At 34.9% G+C, this 16525-nt stretch overlaps 1 protein-coding gene across 6 annotated transcripts in view; it reads right to left on the reverse strand.

Annotated features, from left to right (window-relative positions):
• Positions 1 to 16525, reverse strand: part of KCNT2 (potassium sodium-activated channel subfamily T member 2) — a 129206-nt gene that overhangs the window by 87719 nt on the left and 24962 nt on the right. For all 6 annotated transcript variants that reach the window (XM_015636665.2, XM_015636663.2, XM_015636662.2 and 3 more), the window contains exons 2-6: positions 13062 to 13141; positions 7469 to 7568; positions 4091 to 4147; positions 3359 to 3407; positions 2036 to 2095 (exon numbers count right to left, since the gene is read on the reverse strand). In XM_015636665.2, the coding sequence (XP_015492151.1) occupies positions 2036 to 2095; positions 3359 to 3407; positions 4091 to 4147; positions 7469 to 7568; positions 13062 to 13141 (346 nt within the window). The remainder of the gene's footprint in view (positions 1 to 2035; positions 2096 to 3358; positions 3408 to 4090; positions 4148 to 7468; positions 7569 to 13061; positions 13142 to 16525) is intronic.

The raw sequence follows: 16525 nt of genomic DNA on the forward strand, positions 1-16525 counted from the left end.
TCTGTAAAACTGCCTTTTGCAGTGAGAATGTATGGTGCTGCTCAAAGCCCTGAGAGTGTCTGAGCATGAGGCATATGCAAGATTGCCAGATGTCTGTGGCAAGTTTTGACAATGGAGATTTTTGATGTAGACATCTTTCAGAATTCTGGCCAAGGACAAACTCTCATGTAATACTTTAGGTTGTGACAATGCAGATTGTAAACCTTCCATTCCTGGATCCAAGTGATCAGCATCACAACACAGTGCTACCTACATCCTCTGCTTTCCTCTCCATTTAAAAGGTACAAAAATTTCAAATTCACTGCAATTGTAGCATGATATGCCACTCTGACCTCATTATTCTGCATGTTGAATCATTTCTCATATGTCATAAACCAGGTATCAGAAAGGTCAATCTCTTGGAGTATTCTCTCAAATGCCTGCTTTATTCATTTTACAGGTTATTTGTGAAATCTTAGCCATGTGTACTCCAATGCAAACACAATCATCTTTTCATTGTTTTCTTGCTTGCTAATTCTCTGACTTGTAAAAGTCAGTTCCCTAAATTGTGAAAGTTTTGAAAATGTTTCCATAAAATAAGTAATCTGTCATAGACTTACATGAACCAAGGCACCTTTGTTCACCTTGGTTGTGCAGAAAAGCCTTACAGTGGGTGAAATAACACCATTCTTGGCTTCAAGAGAATGGTGTAAAATTAGGAAAACAGGACCAGAGGGGAGGACGTGCTTCCATCAAGTGGATTGATGTGATTGACAAATTTTGTTGTTCCCTAGATTAGTCTTTTCATTCTTTCTTTTATGGGGAGTGGAATCACAAAATTGCCTCAAGTTCTCTGACAGGTGTATGCAGCAAATCAGGGCAGAGCTTTCCATCCATCACACACTAATGAGTAACTTCTCATGGAAGCTGATTTGCCAAGAATTCATCTTTTCTACCCACTGAAACTGATCCAAATCACAAGCAGAATGGATGAGGTTAAAATGCTCCCCAATAAACACATGAACTGTGATTGCCCTTTGCTGTTTTGCCACCAGTATATAAATTTTAGACTATTTTGGCCAATTATTGATTTGCACTTCTAACCTCCGACTCTTAAATAATATATGCTCCAAGGATTAAGAATAATTTTTAGACAGCAGACAACTGCAAGCCTCTTAGCATTATTAGGCACTAAGGAAAATATATATGCCATAATTACTCAACATGCACATTGAAATACAAGTCTCTAAATTCAGCACTGGCTCCTATAACTACTGAATGTCAGTAATACAAAATATAATAGAACAACAACTAAAAAAATTATCCCCCAAGATATTTTCAGCTTTAGAAACCAAATATTTTCATATTTTCTTCGGTAAATTATTTCAAACGCTTTTATTATGTTTCTGCTAAAGACACTAAAAATGCAGAGATAGAGCAGAACAAAATGGAATGAAGAAAACTGAATAAATATATTAGAAAAGAATAACTCTTAAAGGAGAATGCAAATACAAAAATACATTGTACTCACATCAAATTATTGCAAAACATTTTGAAAAGACATTCCAACAGTATGACACAGATGGATAACACAAGTATGTAGCTATCCTATTTTTTTTAATTTTTTTTAAGGTACTGTCTTGGCCTAGTTTTTCTGTGCGCAGTTTTAGAGGGCTAAATTTGAATTATATGTATTGGGTAGCTACAGTTTTGACATCAATGACAATTGTGTCCAATACATTATGGACAGACAAATAAAACTGCACAAGTGAAAAATCAGTGTCAAAAAATCAAGGTCATTTTTGAGAATGTGCCAATGGACAATGGAAAATAATGTGCATTTAATTGCCAACTTCCACTTTTTAGATATTAGAGTTTGCTCATAAATTTGGGAAACAGGGCTGCCTGTGTGACAACATACCACCCTCAAAAAATGTGTTTTTCTAAACTCCCTGCTTGCATGCCAGCATGGGCACAGGTACATAAACTTTATATTGAAACATTGCTCTCATTAATTTTTAATTACTTCTGCCTAAAAGTAACAAATAGTACTTACCTTGTAGCTTAGATAACTTAGCAACAGAGTTTCAAAGAGACTTATTACTGCCACAGACACCTTAAGTGAAATGAAAAAAAAAAAGTGTATTAACACCAGCTTCTAGAGAATAGATATTAACATTACAATGAAAATAAAAGTTTATATAAAACAGCTTTTTCTCAGCTACAAGCATTTTGTTTGAAGCTTAGATATTGTTATTTTTCTGAGTTTCATTTATTCCTAAACAGTACCAAAATCTTCCCACATGACTGAGAGAGAAGGAAGCTGTAAATAAAGAAAGTCAGTCAGCTGTTAACTTTTTTGTATTTAAGATGCTATGAATGTGAGGAAAAGCAAATGTTTTTCTTCCTGTGCATAATGCAGGAAGTTGAAAGCAGCAAAAATAATACAGATTAATAATTATTGGTTTTCAGTTTTAAATGCAGCTGAGCTCAATTTCCCAGCCTCCAATTAGATTATATGTGGTTAGTATATGTACTAAATAGTTTAAAATATTTAAATAGTCAAATACCAAAATTGTAAAAAAAATACTTAAATCTTTATAGATATTAAGAATTTACTTAAGTTCTTCGCATAGAAAGTATTTGTATTTTAATATGCATCATGGAAATATTCCATCAAGATGGACTCTATCAGGCTAGAGCCTGAAGTCAAGCCTCTGGATTTTAAATTTTAAATTAATGCTCCCTACAGCTGAAAACTCTGGAGGGAGCACAGTGTCTTTATCTAGAAGTAAAAAAGATGCTATGACTTGGGAAGTTATTAAAATATACAAAATTATTAAAATAGGAAATCAAAATATATCAGCTTCTCTACATAATTATTAGTTTTAGATAAACTCAGGCTTTATTTTCAAATAAATTCCTACACTTACAAAATAGACATATTAGAAAAGGTCTGTATCCATAGGCAAATAAATATCTCAGTATTTTAAAATTAAATTTAATAAAGTAATCTGGATGCTAGATCAAAAATTATTCAAACTGTGCATATTCTAAAAGTAATTTCAAGGGCTTCTTAGAAAATTGTGTATTATGTAGAGGTACAATCTTTGTATTGGCAACAATCACGGTGAAAGAATATAATGGTATAACCCATCTGTAAGCTTAAATAGTAAGTTTTTTCTAGTAAAAAAACATATTTCACAGAGAGAATCAGTACAGATTAGCTGATCTTTATGCTTTTTCTGTACTTGATGTTCAAGATTTCCTTGCCGACATCAACATTTCCAAGTATCCTTTAACATTGCTACAATTCTGTAAATCACTATCATCTCCAGTTGTTACATGGAAATAATTGAACTGGTCATTTACTTATTACCTGTAATCCCCATAATGGTAAGCTTCGATTCACCCAAATAATGGGAGACCTGTTCATTACAGTAAGGAAATAAATATGAAATTAATCATAATCTGGTGTTTTAAACAAAAAAAAAAAAATAGTTGTACATGTGTATGGAAATTAGACTTACTGAAAAAAAAAATCTCTGTAATGAAAACTTCAAATTAGTAGTTATCTACTGAATATTGACATGTCTTATATTTCAGCAAATCATTAGGTTCCTGTGGGAAACTGGCAACCCTTTTTTGTGAATATTTTGCTATCTGTATAATGATATAAATGGTATCTAAGCCTTAGGGGCTGTCATAGCTTGGAAGAATCCTATCAATGCTAATAGACACTTGATACAGCACCACTAGAATGTACGTTTTCAATGGCACAATAATTTCCTCTTAATCATTTACTGCTACTCAGAATTGGTTTTCTTACTTAAGGGCATCCATTTTTTTTCTGCAAGGTATCAGCATTGCTGGAACCCAGATCCCACACCAGCATCCAGTCCAGCAGTTCACTTTCCAATCAAGAGAAATAATTAAAATATTAAATGCAGTTTTAACATTCAGAAATGTAAGTAATGGCTAGAGATTTATAGAAACATCCCTACTATACGTTAAAAGGCCACAATTCCAGATGGAAATGGATTTGTCTTCCTGTGTTCCCTTCCCACCATTCTGTGGACTTTTGGTTTGCTGTTTCAACTTAGGAACTCACCAATCAATTGTTCCAGGTGTGTAGTTTTGATTGGAACAACTCCGATTTAATTCCTTACTGATAGTTGCCATACCATCCATGAAAAGTCCATTTTCAGTAGCAAATGTGTATGGGAACACAGTCATAAAAACATAAGGGAGGAAAGGGATATTAATTACATCATTAAATGTTCTATGAAATGCATGCAATATTTGAAACCAAAGACAATCAATAGAGACATTTTTTAAAGTAAAGTTATTTTTAGAAAGTACTGCTGTATGTGTTCCATATCTGTAGATAAAGGACTATGACCCATTCCAGGTTACATTTTTTTAAAGATTTCTTTTCAAATTTAAAAACAAGACAACTGAAATGACTTTGTAAAGCTGAACTAAGTAGAAATATATACTGAAGATCAAGAGACCCTAGAAATCCTATACCATGGATAGGCTGTGATACAAAGAGCATATTCTCAACAGAAAAGACTGCAGCAAACTACACTTGATAACCTCTTTTGAGGATGTGAGGAGGGCTGGAGATGCATGCAGCAGTATTTCAAGTACAAAATTGATGATACCCAAGTAAAAATACTGGCCATTATACACATGATGTTATCTTGCCTTTAATTGCTGGCACAAATCTTCCTTTTAAATGGTCATATAAGGATGTGGGAATATATAATCTGTAAATGATGACAAATATCCTTGCTCACCCTTGGCAAGCATGGTCAGCAGAAAATAAAGGGATCTGCAGCCCACAAATTAGCAACAACTGTATTTGTACCAACTATGAGGGGGACAGTGCTAAATTGTACCCATTAATAGGGATGCTTTATGTCTTAAGCTCTTTCCTGTACACTTGCTGTGCCTGAAGGAGTAAATGACAGACACCAACTTGTGCAGGCATTTCTGAAAAACAGGAAATAAATCTGATTAAAAGACCTCCTCACAGATTTGTCACTTTAAAACCTACCAGATGTAAACATTTTCTATGGCCACGCTCTCAGAACGCCAAGTAGTTTCTTTCATTGGGCTGTGACACAGTACCGAGAATTTATTTTTTCTTTCATATCACCACATCTTTAAGAATGCATTCAAGCATGAATTTTGGTATCAAGCCCTTAGGATATCTAGGGCATTAATGGGGTGCCATTTGTTTGTCTGGAACAGCTTATAAGATGCCTTAGTGAGCCAGCAGAAGGACTTACCTGAATCTTCTCAGGCAGACAAATGTTGTTCAGAGATAGAAAACACCAACTACTCTCTTAGATGTACCACAACACCATGTAAGGGAATAACATGTATAGAAAACATAAATACACTCTCTGGTGAATTGTACAACACTTTGATTGAAGAACATGGCAGGAAAGGTGTGAAGCATTCGGCAGTCTGCAGATGTATATGAATATGCATCTTTGCATATAAACACAAAAGTATATTTGGCACAAGGTCTGATATTCAAACCTGTCCTACACACCCAGACAGAACCATGCAGCACAATATAGTCATAGATATATGACTATAGACCAGAGGTCTCATAAAGAAAGAAATGCAGAAACCATGATTAGATGGAAAATGTTAAGTCCCTGAGTTGCTAATACACCTAAATTTCTAAGGGTGTGTGAGATGTTACATAGTGATCCGTGTCATTATGGAAACACACCGTGGGATCAGTATAATCAAGAATACTAATCTTAAAGTAAAGCATGGACATGAGACAAAATATAATGATTTCATTATTTTTGTTTAAATCCCTTTGCTGTGAATTGGTAGCTTTTGCTGTTATGTATTTTTGCCATGTATGTAATTGCTTTAATTATGAATTGTACCCACGCTTCATGTATAAAGAGACCGCGGGCTTGTGTGAACATGTAAAAACTTGTTACTGCTGTTACCTGCTTGCTAAGAGTGCAAGCTGGCCACATGTTGGAGCTTTGTCCAGACCTGGTGGGGGGCTTCCAGCCACTGCTGCTTGGGAGATAGCCAACATGTTCGGGCTTGCCTGGACTTCTACCCCAGCACAGAAGGCATGACACAGCCCAACAAGAAACTGCCTATAAAAGAGCCAGTGACCAGGGGTAAAGTGGGCGTGTTGGTGGAGCGGAGACTCCCTCTGTCCCCAGCACTACTTGCTCATCCTTTATTAACAAATTAATAAACTGCCTTATTGATTGACCAACCAGATTGTGGTAGGCAATTTATAACAGATGGATTTCCTCATCTCCAAAACTTTATTGCTTGTTGCCTCTTACTGAAGAGACATTCTAAGGCATATGTAGAGTCAAAAGTAGTTTTTCATGGGTCTTGTTTTTCAGGGAAATTTCTTCACAGCCCTTTTTCAGATCTTACAATTTCTCATGATAAATTTTGACCAAAAAAAATCTCAAATCCATCTTCTGTACTTCCTATTCACATATCCTCTCATGCACTGCTGAATAAAGCAAATATTCTTTACCTCTCTTTGCTTTGGATTTCATTCTCATAAAGTACAGTATTTCTCCTATGCACTAGCTTTTTTTTTGGTGTTACCCTTACTAGATTTAACTGATATCCAAATATTAAAATTAGATATCAAAGTCTGTCCCTTGCCTAATGTTGCATGAAGACTGCTGGTTCTATCATCCTAAGCTTAGTATTTTCTTATGTGCTTTGTTTCTTTCAGCACTTAAGGACAAAAGAATCAAGTTAAAAGGAAGTACATTAATAAAATGTGATGCTTATTAGCATTAAAAATTGAGGAGATTTAATATTCTCAGGATACAAATACAACAGAAGTGCAGGATTAAATAAATTATAATTTTTTGCTACATTTGGTGATTAATTGTGTAACACGTTTTTAAAAAAACAGTCACATAGAATACCATATTGGCAATTCAGGGTGTGCTAAATCATGCATTATATCCATAAATCATTGTAAGTATAGAATGTACTTTTGGTATTACTCTTCTGAAGTGTTTAGAAAAAGAAGAAGGCTAGAAAATTATTATCAATATCATCTCCATGAAAGCTCAGTTGTATGTGTTTGTCCATACAAACTGGGGTTTTAAGTAATATTACTTAAGCAAAATCTGAAAATAAGTGTTGCATAAACTGGGAATCAGACATTTGCAATTTTACATAGAAATGTTACCTAATAATATATCTAAAATATATGTTTGCATAATAATATGATGCAAAGTATCTAAAGAGAGAGACAGGATTGTTTTAGTGGTAAAGGGAATAAATAATATTGTTATTTTAGTTCTTATTTCCATTCACAATGTAAGAACAACTTTGTAATTCTTTCAAAATATCTGTAAGACATAAAACAAATCCTTCATGTATTCATTATTTATTTATTTAATATAATTTAAATAATGCTTTGAGAGCAGTAATGAGAAAAAAAAGCCCCAAACATTACCATCCAAGTCCTTGTGTAGGATCATCCAGGAGCACACGAACTATGTATAGGAAACAGCTTAGTAGCTTGAGGGAGAAATTGAATAATCGTATTCTCAGACCTAGATTGAAAAGAAAAGAAAAGAAAATACTGAAATAAGTTCAGAGGTTTTAAAGTTTCACCAACCTTCAAGGTAAAACTAAAAGGAACTAGAACGGTCCTGTAGTAAAAAGCAAATGTCTATATAAACAGTCTGTGTTAAGACTCAGCCTGTTTTAATTTAAAGAACTATGCAGTCACTTGTTCAAAAGCTATTCTATGCTGTTAATCCTTACTGCTGCCATTCTTTGAGTCTTCGATAGTTTGAAAAGTTCACTTTCTTGGGAGGGGAACCAGAACTGCGCAATGCTTTTTGAGATACAAGATACAGCAATGTGAAAAGATGAATTTTCAACCATAGGCAGGGGATATGCAGTAGCAAGCATTTAAATATTATATATTAAATCTTATGTTATTAAATTATATTATTTATTTATTGTATATAATATAAATAATATCCTATTATATTATATTAAATATTAAAGATTTAAATCTAAAAAAGTCTTCATACAGTAGCTTTGCATACAGAATAAATTAACTCTATCCCAACTTATAAAATATCAAACTGGAGTTATTTAATGCTGAAGTTGAATAACTATGCATTCAGGACATCTAAAAGTCTGATGTTCAGTCTAAAATGCACAATTGAACTGAATCAACAACTTGTTCTATAGACCACGTAAATATTGAGATATTCTAACTGAATAGATATGCCACAGATACTTTTTCAAAATAATTACACTATTTTCCACAAACACAGGTTTAATGCACAAAGACAGGATTCCTTGAAAGGGATCCACATGGACACTTACTTCTATCATATGGGAAATTTATTTCACTGCCGATTGGAGCCATTATCTACTGAAGTGGAACTTTTTTTGTATTTCTATGTAATTTTGCAGCCATTAGAGGATTAAGGTTTAAATTTTTAGTACTGCTATTGAATTCAGCAGACTTTTTTTTTTTACTAGTGTGAATATTTGCATCTGACTCTTAGATGTAAGCATTCATTTACTAATTAAGTCAAAAGTATTAGCTGACTAATGTTAAGTGACTGGAGGTCACTTTAGCAATAATTTTTTTCAGTCATGCAAACTGAGAGTCCAGTTCTGCATGGCTGAGCCCTTCTATCCAAAGCAGAATACTCTGAGTCTTACCCAGGTGTGATTTCCCTTGCCCCAGTCACTGCAAGGACACTGAGATTACTGTTGTGTTGCAAATACTTCAGCAGGTCTGCTGAACTCATTGTAATTACTTCCGTGGTTTAAGAACTACCCAAATAATGCATACCCAAAGCTGTGTGCATACATTCCCTTCCAAGGAGAGAATCACAATCATTTTATGGTAACACTATTTTTTTTTTAATTTTACTTGCTCCTAAGTTCAAAATCAGCACCTTACAGATAAAACTGATAAACCAGTTTTTATGTCTACTAGTTCCTTTCCCATTAAAACTCCATCTACTAAAAACACAGAAAAATATAAAATGAATTCTTAAATATTTTACCATGCAATTTTTGAGCAAAATCTTTGGGTTTATTACATAAAACTGCTTAATTATTTTAACTGTGAAGTTACAGTTATCACAAAAGAATTGGATGGACTTTAACAGCCCCTTGTTTCTGTGAATTAAGGGTTAAAATCCTGTGGTCCATGGGAAGTCCCACAGCTGTTACTGGCAACTGGGTCTGATGATATTAACTTAAGGATTCCTGCTCCCCTATCAGGAAGGAAGGAAGTATTATCCTATTATTTGACTTGGTAAGTGATATGATCCTCATTTGCAGCTTTTTTAAAGTGTTGCTGAAGAAAACATTTATTTGTCCTAAGCCTTTTGTAGAAGTCTGCTGGAATATGAATGGTTGCCCTAACAACCAAGCTATTACAACTAGAAAAGCAGATAATGTTTAAAAAGAACCCTAATCCTAAACAAACAAAAAAAAGCCTACCAATTTTGTATTGCCTAACTTTCTTTGGCGAGTACAGAATTCTGTTGTTTTTCTCCTGTTTTTTAGCTTTGTAAATGTTACTGTTGGTGTGAAACACTTGTTTTCTGCACTGATAATGGACTGGTTTCTAATCATCCTTTGAAATTATATGTTGGTTTAAATGCCAAAAGAAAATGGTTCTTTTCTGATTAAAAGCTACATCAATACTTTTTGATGACTGATGCTCCAGCCTGCAGCCCTAAATCCTGAATTCTCAAATCTCAGTTCTGATAGATCTGAAACTCAGGCTCTGGATATCTCCATAGGAATGGCTATTTCCCACAGAATGGGAGTCAGGGTTTTCAAACCAGCCATGCTTTCATCTAAGGGTTCCAGTCAGCATCTCTAGAGAGTGCATTTTGTGGCTGGGGTTGTTTATAAAGCAAGGCAAAGTACAGGTTCTGTAGCGTGATTGGGTCAGTTATTAAAATACAAAAGAAAAGGCTTCCTGACCCAGTCTATCCTGGGTCACCTCTCCTTACTCTGTGTGCATCAACACTAGTAACATGCAGCCACCCTTGTTTGGATAATCAATGCAGGCCTAACAGATGCATTTTTTTTCTCGTGGAAAGATTCTTCAGCCTCCTATCTGGGGATTCACATGTGAATTGGAAGCAATGCATGTCTTCCACTATCATGGACATGTAGGATTTCAGATGTGGGAAGGAGGGGCACAAACACTACAGAAGGCATTTAAAACAGGTTTTCACTTGTTATTCAAAGGAAGCATTTCATATTTGTTTGCTTCCTGTCTATTTTTGTTCTGTATTTCACATGCTGTCAATGGATCAACATGGTCTGCTTGACTTAATTTCTTTTTCTCCATTCAGAGCCAGATTGCTTAAGTAGCAGGGTCATTGGCACAGAATATCTCTATGTTTTGAATATGAGTGGTGTCTGAAACTTGTATCTAGCTCAACTCATCATGCACTGTTATGCAGTTATGTATTGCTTAATGGAAATGCAATTTCATTGTGTCTAGGTAACGAAGTTGTTACATACTCTTGTCTTATTCAAAAGAATTAATAACATTTCAACATCTATTTGTTTTGTGGACCAAATATAACTGTCAAATCTTAACATTTCCTTCTCAGTTTAAACAAGTATTTGCTATTCTTGCAGGCACCTTTAAGTACAGCATGATATATTTTACCACTTCTGACTGTGACTATTTTATTATAAATTCTTGATGCTCTCCTTGCAAGCATTTTTGTAGATTAAATGTCAGATTTAGAAAGTTGGTCTAATCAGAGTGACAGATACCAGGTGAGGATTTTAGAATCACCTCCCATTATTCCTTTCCTAATATACTGTTGATTTTCAGCAAAATCATTTCGATGTCAGCTGACTTTAGGAGCTGGACCAAAATATCCTCTTAATAATTCACATCCTTGTGATGCTTATCCTTTATTCCCTCTTTACTGACTTGAAACTTCACTTTTTTTTTCCCTTTAAGACTTACGATTGGCTGTGATAATGCAGAGTGTGATCCTGGCAAGTACAAGCAAGTCATGCTTGTATGACTATGTCATTTTCTCTTTCTCTTCTTTTTTTCTTTTTTTATGGGGAGAGTGCTGTGTGACACCTTTTAAAGATTTTTTTATACATTGTTTGAATTTGATTAGACATTTGCTTGAAGAAGATGGAGTGGAAACTAGATTGACATGAGACATAGATGAAGGCTTGTTATATCAGTTTATCAGTTTAAACAAAGATAATAATTAATAAAGTAGTTGATATTTCAAGTTGCTGTCAAAGATGTGATTTAGATCAGGATAGTATTCTGTAGAAAGCTCTTATAAATTCTAGACCTGACTTCTCTGGTTGGCAAAACCATGTGATATTATAAAAAACTCTTTGTTGAACAGGTTTGATTTAGTTACACTATCAAAAAAATCTGCTGATCCTACTGACAATTTTTTTATCAATGACAGGAAGTCCATCCTTAATATGTGAAGGAAGGTTTTTAGTGCTCTCACTGAATACTGACTAAAATCCATTATCTTTGTTTATCAGCTCCCTGGTACTTCTGGGCAAAAGATTCCTCCTGTTTCAACGGAGGGACTGAATGAGTACATGTGACTGAGTGGCAGGTTACTGTGTCAGCAGCAGCTTCTTGGAGACTTTCTTTGGGAAGATTCTGGTTCTGAGTATTTGGACAAGAATCAAGGTCTGCATAAGCAGAAGGACTGTTTGAACTTACTGACTACTTTGGCTTTGAGATTTTTCTTATATCAGTGCTCTGATGGCTATCCACATCATTCCTGTGCTATTTAGGTACCTGAATTAAGATGAATTTCCCATGTGTGTCTAGGTAAGTCTAATAAGTAATGCATTCCCCATGGATGAACCTCCAGAAGATTTGTTAAACCTGATTCTCTAGCTTAAAACCAGCAATTAATTCCAAAGCCCCTACTGAAAATGTCAATTATTGACAGCTCTGTGCCTTTTTTCTTTCCTTTCAGAGAAATATTTTTCTTCCTACACTTGGAAAGTAAAAGAAGTTTAGCCAATAAAAATATCAAGTTCTGTGATATAAAGCTAGTATTTATTTATTGCTAGCTCTTATAGACAGATTTTTTGGTATGTCTTATTTTTATAAAAGCTTGATCTAGTGTCCCCAGTTTTGTTTGTCTGGGTATTTTCAGACTGGGACATCAAAAAATTTCTTTCTTTTCTTTTTTCTGTCTTTTTCCAGACACACAAAACCATGAACCAATTTCAACTGTACAAAGGACAAAACGTATTTTTTGTACTTCATGTATACAGCTATTGCAATTTTAGTTCCTTACATATGAAAGGCAAAGAGAGATAACTTCAGTCCTGCTACACAGAAGAAAATAGAGGTCAGTTACTGCTCTTCTGACCTATGAACTCTACTATTCTAACCAAGATTGGATAATATTCCATGTTTCCACCCCCCTGGATCAGCTGCATGGATGTATTTAAAAAGATTAATATCTTAGTTCCTCTACATTATTCTCTTCCGTGATGGTCAATGACTTTAAGCACAAGTATCAATGAAGTTATATTTAGATTAGACTATATTGCTAAGACTGTAAGTTAAGTTTGATTATAGGTTAATGACAAGGGCTACATTTCTGAAGTACCACATCCCCAATAGTCTCCTTTCCAATTTTTTTTTTTTTTCAGTGCAGATAAAGTTTGAAATTTTAGGAATACTTAATAAAATAGAAGCCTTCAAAAAGCCGGATACTTCTGCAGCTTTTCTCCTCTACCATCTTAAGTGTCCTTGCTTTCCTAGTCACAAGGTCACAATTTGTCAATGAGCATTGCTGCCAGATCAATGTAATTTAGTCAAGTTGATCATGACATAGAAATAAAATAATGGTTTTATTTAACAATTTGTGATGTCACTGTTTGATCATGCATGAGCACATTATTTTCAAGTTTAAATATTTTAACTCACAAGAAAATTAATAATAATTTCACTGTTGTCTTCAACTGATTTTGATCTTACTCAAGTATCACAAATATGCTTAACAGAAATTAATCCAACTGCTTACTTGATCTTTGGTTTTTGATGAAGAAGAGCTTTAGTCTCTCTTTAAATGTATTTTCATTCATATAGAATTCAACTTGCACCCTGAAACAATAAAAAAGAAATTATTAGGACTGGCTATGAAATAAACCAGTATTTCAAAAGAATTTGTTTCTCTAATCACCTATTCTTGATATAAAACTGGAAGGACTTATAGTGAGTGTTCAGCCAAAAGCTCACTATTTGAATGACTAATGTTGAAAGTTTTAAAAAAACCCCAAACCAAATAAACAAAAAACTTCATCACCAACAAGCAGAAGACCTTTAATTTATCCCATTTACATGCAGAATCATTTTCATATTACTTGGACAGTCTACACTGCAAAATAAGAATTGGAATTTTCATTGGATGACCAGTCTCCTATTTGCATGTTAGAAGGGAAGATTTCCTTGATCTCCAGGTTAAGCCTCCCATCTCAGTTTAACTCCCTTCCTGTAAAAGTGCCATTTTAATGATCCTTCTTTTTTCTATCTTGCTCACATTTCTGTTAAATGTTCATGTTTCAGTGCACTTGTTTGTACTCACCTATAAGCAAACACTCATGTATCAAACAAAACCACCCTCTGGACTTGTTTTTGTCACCATGAAATACTGAGAGCTGAAAGCAATCACACAATATTGTAGAGAAAATAACTCTCCTCATGATTATATTAAAGCAACAGGGGTATCTTTTCTCCATTCCCTCAGATCTGCCTGGCTATATTTCATCTTTCTGTCTCTCAGTTCAGCCTGAGTACCACACATGCAAGAGTTATATAGCCTAGAAGAGAGAACTACTGCAAGGAATTGGCCAGGGAGGAAGGTGTGTATTATTTATGCAGAAAAACTCAGCCTGTTCAGAGTTGTGGAGCTCCTGTGCTTGCTGGAAGATGAGAGCAGCATTAGGCTCATTCTCACTGAAGTCCCTGCTCTACCCAACTTACTGAATCTCCATCCCCAGCCAGTTCTCCCTTAGCAATGAATCTATGCCAGCACATCTGTGCCTTCCTGAGAAGTCAGAGCTCAGCTGGAGAAGGTCTATTATTGCTAAAGAATAAAGAAACACCACATAAGTGAGTTATTTCCCTACATCTCCCTTTCCCTGTAGATCATCATGTTTTGCACAGCTGCATGTACTTTTTCTGCTCAAGCATGCTTGAACTTTACTTCAGCATTTCTTCTCAGCAGTCTTTCATCAAATAACTGTACTTCAACTACTTGGTTTTATATGTAGTCATAATTTTCTAGCAGAATCATGACTTTAGTTTTTCCCTTCTTGCATGTGAAGCCTTTTGCTCAAATGATTTTTGTACAATATACTGTTATCTGTAGTATCTCTCAGGTTGTCTATACAAGATATTTCTGTACACTTAAGGAGTTGGAGGGTTATTTCCTTCTGGGCTTAGAACGGGTGGCATCTCAGGCAATGTGACTTTTCATGCCTGCTTATTACCAGAAGTTTAGGCATATCACTTTGTAGGACAGGGTCATAAAAAGAAGGCTCTGTGATTCATTCGGTGAAGTCAGTTAATTTTAACTAGTCATTGCCTTTGTTGTGTTTTATTGTAGTGTTCCTTGTAGGATGGGTAATCACACTACTTCCTATTCAGAGGAAGCACAAACAACCTTATTTATTTTCCAAGGTACTTACTGTCATTAATGCAGTGACAGTTTTAGTGGGGAACATATCCAATTACTGGCAGTTGCCACATGCTAAGTGTACATAATCTTCAAGGATATATTTCAGGAGGTAAAATAAGTGGTACAAGCTTTTGAAGTAAGGGATGTTAGGGATGTCCTTGAAAAGATGCATGGTGGTTTGGTTTTTTTTAACACATTTTGAGTTAATCTACCAGAGTTTTGGTAAGAAAATTTCAGTAATCACTTACAAGGAAAAGCAACATGTTAACAGTGGGCCAATATTTAATGATAATGAGGGAGGAGGATGTGGGAGCTAATCACCCTCCTATCACCAGCACTATGAATTGCTCTGATAGCCTTCTAACAGCTGTCTTGGCTTTTCTCAGAAACCTGCGCTCACAGCAGACTGGGATTCCACAGAGCAGCAGTTTCCATGGCAAAATGGATTACGAATGCTGCTAATGCCACTTCTATGGCTCCTTCTCCCACCCCTGACTTTTTAAAACTTTAGTAAAAACTGTAGTGGCCTTCTACATTTGCAGAAATGCATTACCCACATCTATAATCAATGCACTCTCCTGATACTCTGGCTACTAGAGAATATTTCACTTTGTTATTTACTAAGTTGACTGGCTGAAGGAGCTCCTGGCAAGGACAGAAACCTCTTGATATTGCTCTTTCCCAAGACTGCTTTTTATTTCTAAGGAGAACACTCATTCTACTTGAATGAGTGAGAATATTAACTTTTAATGGTTAATATTTTACCTTAATTATTTGCTCTTTTCTGCATTTTTCCCACTATGAAGTGTAGCCTAGGAAAGGAGGTTTTTCGGAACCTACAAAAAATAAATTCTTATCCCTCCAATGAAATACTGAGAACATTTTGTAGGAGTAGTGGTAAAGGGCTTGAACAAGATTTTTCTGGACTAAATTAGTACAAGTTATTATGGATGTTGCATGTGAGAAGTGAAATTCCTGTGACACACATATAAAACTTGATTACTCTGTTGCAGGATATTTGAAATTTGATTCCAAGTGAATGGTTTTGACAAAATGGCCCACCATGTACATCAAGGTGACAGTACATGTACATGCAGCCTGGCCTACAGAATAGATTTGGGTATATTGTGTATTTATAGTGTAACTTGAAAGTGTAGTTTCAACAGTTTGTGCTTCAAGTTTATCTTCCTGTAAAAGACAGTCCACCCTAATCAGAAGGAAGCCAAGCTGAAGGATTAAAATGCTATTCCTTGATGGTGATTGCAGGGAGAGAAATGGTTGATGAATATAAGGATTTTGTTTGTGCAGTCAGTTAATAGCTTCAGAATTTTACATGTAGTTGGCATTGAATATTCCATGAAAATCTACTTTTGGAAGTTAAAAGAACTGGTCTTATGCTTTACTGACTCTTTCTTCAGCTCTGCTGAAAATGCAAAAAAACCTGATGCACCTGTAGAAGAACTACGGAAGTTATATTGTCCTGAAAACACAGTGTGGTGTGTTAAAACTCAATACCATTGGTACTGGTCTTCACTAGTTTAAACCCAAAACACATTGATATCACTGAAATAACTTCAAATCTTTCAAACTGTAAGAATCATCTTGAAGTACCCCAAGTACACTGCACTGTTATAATTCAGATAAGATGCAGTTTGGGAAGTACATCTTAATGCAATATAAAGTGTAGCAGGAAAATCCTAATTCCTGTCAAGAACACTAATGCAGAGCACTGCTGGTGGCTGTAAAACACTGTGACCAATCTGTCTCCACTCTGGCTATTTAATTCATTTTTCCTGCATTTTTCCATT

Source organism: Parus major, chromosome 8 (genome assembly GCF_001522545.3).
Source record: "Parus major isolate Abel chromosome 8, Parus_major1.1, whole genome shotgun sequence".
Classification (NCBI taxonomy): domain Eukaryota; kingdom Metazoa; phylum Chordata; class Aves; order Passeriformes; family Paridae; genus Parus; species Parus major.